Here is a 9,483-nt window from a genome sequence, read left to right as displayed (position 1 = left end):
AATGACAATTGTTAAGTAAGAGAAGTTAGTGGAACAGAGGCTAGCCCGGACTAGATGCTGTGACTTGCTGTGACCCAACCATTTGTCAAACTCACACCTCTGATGCATTTAACGTAATTTTGAAGGGAGCCAACTAAAAGTACATCTGCATCAATCTGGTTTAATTTGCAAACAAATTTTTTCTCTTCATTTCACCTCTCCATCCAGATTCATTTTTCTCCATCCAAAATTGAGCTTTTTCAAAGATAAGACATCAGCTTGGAAAAGACATTTACGTATGATTTACGATGCAATCATATAACTATATACTCAATATCTGACTACAGGAACAGAAAATGATGTTAACATCGATACAGTGATTTGGGCTGCATTAGTAAAAGTGATGACAGAGAGCAGGAGGACAATGAATAGCGGAGTAGAAGGCTGTCCATCAGCAGAGCAACCAGCTGTTGAGACAACTTTGTCATGTCTACCTTTTTTCTAATCATCACTCATTTTAAATGTCAATATAGCCAATTACACAGCACAGCTGTTATTATCAACCTGTATTTATCTGGATTTTTTTAGACAATGTTGAATTTATAATATAATTATTTGATGAGCCTTGCTGTCTGTCTCACTCTTTGAAGACATTTAGCTGTTTTTCTTTCGTTCACGTGTTTTACCGTGGAAACGCTAGTGTGTCATTTCACACCAAAACAGGGTTTTAAAGATAAGACCCAGACCCTGTCCAAGTATGATGTATGAAAAACACTTCTATTTATTGAGTGATCGTAGAGTCTATAACACACAGTCACAAACACACACACACACAGAAAACTGTGATGTTTGCCTGGCAGTGTGCTGACACTACTTTGGTGATTTTGGCTAGTGGTTGTGAAGTGTGCGTACATGTGGTCACCTTAGTGCCAAACTTAGGACATCATTAGTCTTTTCTCAGGACCAATAAGAGCCAGGGACACCTGTCTCACCCTCTCCATGATGACCTGTGGCAGCCATGAAGCTCTTTGAGCAATTAGATCATCCCATCTAGGTGCTCACCTGTACCCACTGCTATCAGAGTGTACAACAGTAATGGAAACCGCAGACTGGCATCACTCTGACACAAAGGCACAACATTTCCACAGTGACTCTCACAATCTTTCCCCTCTCCATTGACTGTTGGACTGTGGGCTGATACTTTTATTTATGTTGTTATATATTATACATATTATGTTTTACACGATACTATACTACACTATTAGATATTATACTATACCAAATTACATTTAATATAATATATTACATTACTGGACTATACTATTCTTTACATCCCATATAGAGCTGTTCAATACTCGAAATGTGAGATCACAGCATGGCTAAGCAAAATCCAAACTGTGCTAACTTTTATAAGATATTATGTTTTAATAATGCAAATGGAGAAATTCATAGTTTTAGCTGTTTCTAGTCTACTGGGCATTTCAAAATTGAGAAAAGAGACAATTTAGATCATGGATTACATAGATAATTAATTTTTTTTTGCCACATCACCCCTAAACCAAGTCTTGCTACCTAATCTTTTATATTATTGTGGTGCAAACTGTTTACTTGTCATGCAGACTCTGCTGCTATTAATCACATCACTGTCTCTTGACCCTGTCATGTTGTCCTGAATTGCTTTACTTTATTAATTTGTGTCTTAGTTTGTATAGACTAGAGGTAGACCGATAGTGGACTTTTAAAGGCGGATATAATAACTATAGTTGGGAGAAGGAAAAGGCCAATAGCCGATTAATCGGCTGGTATTAAAACAAATTATATATATAATAAAAATGCCAATTTTTTTTGGTGAACGCTGGACAGGTACAACATAGTCAGCTATATTCATATTTAAAATGTTTTTATTTTTTATTTTTTTAATGTAACACTGTCGAAATTGAACAATCTTATTAGAACTGCTGAACTGAACATTAGGGACCTTTCTCTTTCTCCCCCAGTCCCTACCACCCTCTCAGTGATAAGTTACAGTGAAATTTGGGCTTTGTAACTGAAGTAAAATTGAGTAACTTTAGATTTACAATGGACGATGCACTGTTCTGTGGCTGAACTTGCCAGGATTACTGTTGCGCATCCCATTACATTGTTAAATGGCACTCCTACAAACCATTACTGTTTGTGCATATTCCAGGGGTAAGGCGGGTCCTTAAGTGTGTGACTTCATTTCATGAATGGATGGATAGTTACGTGGCTGGACACGCCACACTGGTAAGTACAGTATGAAGTCATGTAACATTAACAGAATGGTTCCTGCTCCTGCCTGCGTGGCTGCCTTCAGTGCCTTATCCCTATCGCTGACTAGGTGATGATGTTGCGTTATATATTTGAGACTAGATAACCTGTGGGGAAAATAAACTGAAAACGGGTCGGATGAGAGAGGTCTGGCTATGCAAGACTATGCAAGAGATATGACTTCAATGCCACACTTGTCAGCTTTGCTGTAAAATCAGCAGTTCCAACATTTACCGTTACCCCGGGACCGCAAAGATTTAATGTTGCCCATATTTTCTAACCCTATTGCCAGAGTAATGCACAGAAGGTATTTCATGGAGTGGAGAATTACTTTATGAAAAAAAAATCTCTGATGTACGTTAGTCTCTCCTAGGCTGCTTTCACACCAAATCCGGTGGTGCAGTGAAACACCACAGCATTGTGCGGCTATGTGGGAGTGTGATTTAATTAACATAAGCCGGACCGTGGTTTTACGTCAACTTTGGATCTGTCGCCCGCCCCCAATCCGGAAGTTGGTGGTATTGCTCCAAAAAGCCGTTTGGCCACCCCCATTAGACAGAAAAAGGGAAGAAGAACAGCTTTTAACCCCCTACTTGGATCATCCTCTCAAAAGCTACATGGTAAACAAGGCTTTATTCTTCCTGTGGGCGTCTTGAGGCCGATTGCTGGAGGACGTCCATTTTATGTGATTGAACACCAGATCGTGTCAGACTCAACTTCTTCGCCACAGCCAGCTGTGTAGTTTTTGCAGAGCCCCCTGCGGCCAGCACCTCCACAGCCAAAATGGAAAGCCCTCATTAAAATGAATGGGAAAACCTGACAATAAGTATGCATGGCTGCTGCATATCTAACATTAATGTACAGCAGTTACCAAAGTCTGTGTCAATTTGTTTACTTTAGATTATCAGGAGTCAATATACAGCTGCTAGCAAAACAAAGACACTGGCTGTGTCTGAAATCACTCACTACTCCCTATATAGTGCACTACATAGTGACTACGCCATTTTGTAGTGCTGTCCGAATGTCCAGTGGGAATTATTATACCCTATATAGTGGACTCAAAGTATCCCACAATGCATCGCGAAAAGTAGTGTACAACCAATGGTCACTAACCAAGCAATATTTACCATCATGCATTACTCTGAGACTTGTGTGCAAATGTGAGGTAAATGGGGTCTAACTATAGCTCTTTGATCGCATGTTAAAGGATAAAAGAGATAAAAGAGACAAAGGATGTGGCGCGAAAATGGTGTGTATTCATTATTGCGATTGTATAGTTATCCAAATTGGTTATGATGCTTTTGTCAATAATTTCTGGTGTTGACCCTTAACCTTCCTTTAGTAAGAATCATTAGGGACATGGTAGAATGTACGTAAATGTTACGTTGAGCAAACAGGATCGAACTCAATGGCAAAATCCCTTTGAATTATTGGCCACTGCCTTTGTAGAATATACTGACAAAAATGCATACATTTATTTTTTGAGTGACGGTTAACATTCTGTAAGCTCATGGTAATATAAGAACTGTTGTTATTAATGAGGCAAACAAATGTTCAATGGTCACACTGAAAAACTCTTGTCCATCATTCTTGTCTTCACTTTTTCCATCAGGCTCTTGCCCCTTTGTTTTATTTAATAAAACAGAGTCAGGAGAGTGTAATGTGCACACAAAGATTGCATAAACTGAAAGTAAGTTTTTTATGTTGATTCCTGTGCCAAAATAACTAGGCACAATCTTTATTTTTAATCTTTTTGTTCCATCTTGGTATAATATTTAAATCCCCCATCAACATGTTTGTCTGTTGTGATTTTTTCATTTGCAGATATAAAGGTGTGTGCACAAAATGTCGATGCCACACATGCCATGCAAGTTCTCCAGCCTTCACCAGCTTTGTCTCAATGAAAATCCAGTGAAAACCCAAGAAAAGTTTAGATAGATAGATAGATAGATAGATAGATAGATTGTGTTTGTTTGTTTGTTTGATTTTTTTGTTTGCTACAGTATCTCTGTCAATAGGCACATACCCTGTGGATACATTTCCTTTGTTCTTTTGTCACAGCTAACCACCTTATTAACAAAGTCAAGTTTTTTAACATTACCTTTTAATCATTCCAATCATCAGATTTCTTAAGAATTTAGCAAGTACACATTACAACACTTTAGTTACTAATGATTTGAGTGCTGAGTCCCATAGGACTCTACACACACTCACGTTTAACAGGTTTAGCAAAGACATAATAAGGATGCAGACTCAGCAAATTCTTTTCTATAAAATATATCAAGAGTGGACAGGGCAGGTCTGTGGAGGATAAACTCATTGTTTCCCATCCTTTTCCTATGAAACTAGTGGTGTGTACCACTAGCATAACCAGTATCTTACTGATACTGAAAGTCACGTTAGGAAATGGCTGGTAAAGTTCAAAGCAAAGCAAAGATTGTTTTTTATGAAAATTTTAGGCTTCTCAGCAGCAAATCTGGATTTGACGTTAATGGACCACTGAGAGAGTTAGTTGTAGAGGTGGGTTATAGCTACATGGGCTATTGAACTATAAAATATGAAGCTTTAGTTTCAACATGCGAGGAGACAAAAACAGGCTAGCCTTAAGGACTGATGTAAGTTAATGCCTTACATCCATATGAGAGAAAGCTAAGCTCCGCCTCTGACTGGGCAGCTTCACATGAAATAGTAAGACCGCAAATCAGCCAGTGGAGAAAGTAAGGCTTACAAAGGCATTGATCCTGACTGAGAGCAAAATCTTAAACGTGACCAGCAGCGTTCAGTTTCCCACATACACATCCCGGCTTCTTTTTCACTAAGAAAGCATAAAGTCTGCTTGACACCCGACACCAAGCAGGAATGGCTGGAGCTGCCGAGGCCCGAGAAAATAGCCCAGGCTGCCTTCAAACTTCATTCCTGCTCCGACACAAACTCCTAAACTACACCGGCTGAGCGAAGCATGGACAGCTTAGTTATTACACTGGCTTTCCTCCCAGTGTGTCGCACGTACCAATGCAAAGTTTCGATACTTTCATTTCAACAGTAGTGGTGTTGTGCCCTTGAGACATAAAAACCCAAACTTTAAGACAAGGAATCACAGCTAGCCTTCTAGTTCGTCTGAATGTGGGTGAGTGAAGTGTTCAGACACCACTGGACCACAGCATATTAACTACTAGCTTATTATCATTTTGCGTCCCGGTGGCTCCTAACTCCTTGTTCCCTAAGGATCCAGGTTGTGAACAAAAAGTCAACGTACCGTCAACCGCCGACAGCAGACAACTCCGCAGCAGAAACAGCAGCAGCAGACCGCCCATTTCAAGTCCTCTACGCTTTAAATCCATAACTCCCACTCCATTTTCGGGTATTTACTCCTTAATTAAGTTGTAAAGATGTCCACTTCTCCGTGTGTACATGTACACAACTGGGCCTGTGTTCCGTTCAGCGGCCCAATATGTATATGCACGAGTGTGTGTGCGCCTCTGTGTGTGTCCCTCTCTTTGGACTATACTTTCCCCCCTAGATAAGGCGCTCGCGCTACTTTATACTTTGGACTGTCGAGCTCGCGCACGGAGAGAAAGGGCAGGCGAACGTGGAGTGACGTCATCCGACACGAGGCAGCATTTTTTATGAGTAGTTTGTATTAATGTTCTGATGTAGACTCAAAGAGAGCAGACTAAACGTTGGGCTGTTGCTTTCTGTCGTTTACAGCGTAATTCTGAGGCAAGGTTTCAAAAGGCTACCTCCTTTTAAAATGAACCTGCACACAATTCAGCAAAGTGAATCGCCAATTAACATACTTTAGTTATTGATTGTTTAGCGCGTAGATTCGGTCTCAGAAAAGAAGGGACACAATGGAGTCAGATTCTTTAGATAGCCGAAATAAATACTGGAAAACTAGCTTACATTTTAAATCTCTAGCAAACAATTAATGAAGAAACTGATCATTGCGCCTCTATTATAATGTCACTTTATCAAAACAATTAGAAATCCTGTTTCCAATTACTGTTGCTGCTTTTTATGAATGCACTAACCCTAAAACAACTAATACATCAATTCAGTCTGAACTGTACACAACCATAGGCTACAGTTGCGATACAAAGCCCCTGCAAGACAGAATTAAACAATTAGAACACTTACACTGTAAGAACAGTTCTCTTTCTATGAAATCCCTCACCAGAGTTACAGGCACATTTCTTGCATAGGTGACAAAATCAGACGTGTAGCCTATATTTCCCCAGAGAAAACATTAGAAGCATTTGACTTACCTCCGTGCTGGTATGGACGTGTTTTTAACGTGTTGGCCCAGAAAATAGACTTGTTTAAGGAGCTGTTCCATGACCAGAGACATCATGGTGCAGTGACAGCATGTAGTAGTTTCTAAAATCCTGTCCTCATAGTGAAGATGCATTTATCGCTGGCATAGCATGAAAAAAACAATGATGACTTGTGTATAGGTCTATATGTCTATAAGAGCATCAGTTGACAACCGGAGTTGCTGAAAGAGAAACAAATATTTTGTCCACTTAGTGATGTATCTCCAAATATTCTATGTGACAGGATGTGTGAAGCTTTCAACAATTATTTGTTTTTTAAACTTTAGAAACACAATCTGCGATTATTTAATACAGGCTATATAATAACTAATCTAACTGCCAAAAGCTTACAAGCTCTTCATTGCAACTGAAATTTAAAATGAAATTGGAGTTAGGGATTCAAATCTCTGATTTAATCCTTAATGGATTATGAGCATTTCAATTTTCAATTGGTTTACATTTTCCGTTTATCGTTTACATATGTGAAAGTTTCTGATGCTGTCTATCAAATTTGTGTTCTCTCTGGACTGTATTTTTTTTTTTTTAAAACAAAAGAAATAAGATAAAGGAAAAAATACATGTCTTGAAGATTACAGATACAAAAAAACACCATACCTTATATTGTTTAACTTGAACTACTTTATATAGACCATTTAGTTCCTGTTTGAGACAAGGAACAAGAATGGCAAAGCCCCAGTGCAATTGTTCTCTGTTTGGCAATTAGTTTGTGGTTATTTAATTCATAGCACATTTGTTTGCTAATGCAGTATTCACCACCAAAGCACATTATAAACAGAAATGATAGGGGCCTTCATTTAAGGCAATACCTGCATTATAACCTAACAATGCAGGTATTATTAGGTAATAATAAGATACGCTCTTTCTTGTAGAGGGGTCCTGAGTGAAAAAAAACTAGTTTTATCACTTCTGTTTATATTTTTGCTTACGTGGGGTGTTTGACCAGGGAGTTAGATCTAACTGTGATCAACAACATCCAACCAAAGAATAGCATCACAATTAAAGAAAAAGTAATATTTTCAGTAAGCCAAAAATACACTGCTTTAATGAAACCAACAGATTTATAGAAGAAGAATCACTGAAGGTATGGCTTATTGTCCGATAAGGTTCATAACTTGTTCCAACTCTATTTAAATCAACTATATTGTTTAACATACTGCACACGTTTCCATTAAAGGTGTTTTGACGATTTCTATGTCTGTTGCTATCCTATGCAAGTGTGTATTGTAAATATGTATAGTTTTCTATTGGATTACTGAAATGACTATGTTTCATTTTGTATACTTTTTCTGTGCAAAAGTGGCACAAAAAGAAGCATATTGAAGTATGTTTCAGCTTCTAATACATTTCTTTGGTATATATTGTAAGACAGCAAAATCCATGCAATGAAGAGGTTACCTTATTTTGTTGTGAAGGAATCTTTGTTTATGCTAAATAAATCAAACAAATAAAAGATACTACCAAGACAATAGGGACACTAAGTGCAGTACCAACTGTTTATGACAAAGTGTTATTGTCAGGCGAGAAATTGTTGTCAGCATTGATCATGATATGTATATGAATTGTTTTGGTTCCAATTTTGCATTTTAGATGTAAGATTAACTGTTGTGCTGAGCTGCACGTTCATTGTAACAAATTGATTGTAGAATTTACAGTAAATACAAAAAAAAGTTGCCAATAAAGTATTGTAAAATTTCAGGTAATTACTGTAAATACAATTACAGTATATTACAGGATACCTTTTATACGGAAGCCCTAAAGGGCCATGCATTCATACATTTTATTTCCTCCGTTTTCCCATGATAACGAGTTAATTTCATTTGTTTCCTCGAGATCTCGAGTTATTATCTCGAAATGACAACTGCCGTTTTCCTGAGATAACGTGATAATTTTCTCGAGATCTCGAGATAACGAAACTTTGTTTTCCTGAGATAACGATATAATTAATTCGAGATCTCGAGATAATGACTGTGATATGATAGGCCTGAGATTATGGAGACGCCCGGGACCTCGTAGCTGGTCAGCTATGTAGTTAATGACGACATCAGGCTCACTTAGATTGCACCGCCGATATAGCTGAAGCCTTGCTAACCGTCTTTTTAGATTATGCACACTAATGTGTATATTATCTGTAATAGCAAGGCACAATGCTATTTCAGCCTGTGTCAGGCCTTGATTGAAAATATATGTGAAGCGGTGATGAAGCTGACATTGCTACACTGAATGATGTTTCCTGCAATGATTTAATATACTACACTATCGTTTTGTTTTCTCAAGATCTCGAATTAATTATATCGTTATCTCAGGAAAACAAAGTTTCGTTATCTCGAGATCTCGAGAAAATTATCCCGTTATCTCGGGAAAATTCCAGTTGTTATTTCGAGATAATAACTTGAGATCTCGAGAAAACAAATGAAATTAACTCGTTATCACGGGAAAACGGAGGAAAAAAAATGTATGAATGCATGACCCTTTAGGGCTTCCGTACTTTTACAGGTTTTTGTTATACATAAATTGTAGTAATTTATTGTTGTTGTTGCTGCTGTTTTTTTTTAAAAAACAACAACAATTAATTGTAATATAGTTGACAAAATTATCTTGTATTCTTTGCAAATTACAGAAGTTACCTGGCAACTAGGATTGCCAATAAATAACTGTTAATACTTCAAAATACAATATGTTGTTGCAGAATGTTTTTACAGTTAATTTTTACTTTTTAATTTACAGTTTATGTAAATTATTGTTGAGTGTGTTGAATGAGACTATGTTTGCTATTAATAAAAAATTAATCAACATCGCATGAGAATACCTTCACCTGTTCACAAAAAAAAAAAAAAACAGTCAGAGCATCAGCAAACAAAATGTATTTTTGAGGAACTTAATA

The 9,483-nt window shown here is 37.5% G+C and overlaps 1 protein-coding gene across 1 annotated transcript in view; it reads right to left on the bottom strand.

Annotated features, from left to right (window-relative positions):
* The window catches only part of lrp5 (low density lipoprotein receptor-related protein 5), a 69,516-nt gene extending 63,762 nt beyond the window's left edge, over positions 1-5,754 (bottom strand). The window contains exon 1 of the mRNA XM_084365158.1: positions 5,525-5,754. Coding sequence (XP_084221284.1) covers positions 5,525-5,609 — 85 coding nt within the window. The 5' untranslated portion in view covers positions 5,610-5,754. The remainder of the gene's footprint in view (positions 1-5,524) is intronic.
* Positions 5,755-9,483: the final 3,729 nt, after the last annotated feature.

Source organism: Pagrus pagrus (assembly GCF_965226575.1).
Source record: "Pagrus pagrus genome assembly, chromosome: 10".
NCBI lineage: Eukaryota > Metazoa > Chordata > Actinopteri > Spariformes > Sparidae > Pagrus > Pagrus pagrus.
This window is presented reverse-complemented; position numbering and strand designations above follow the sequence as displayed.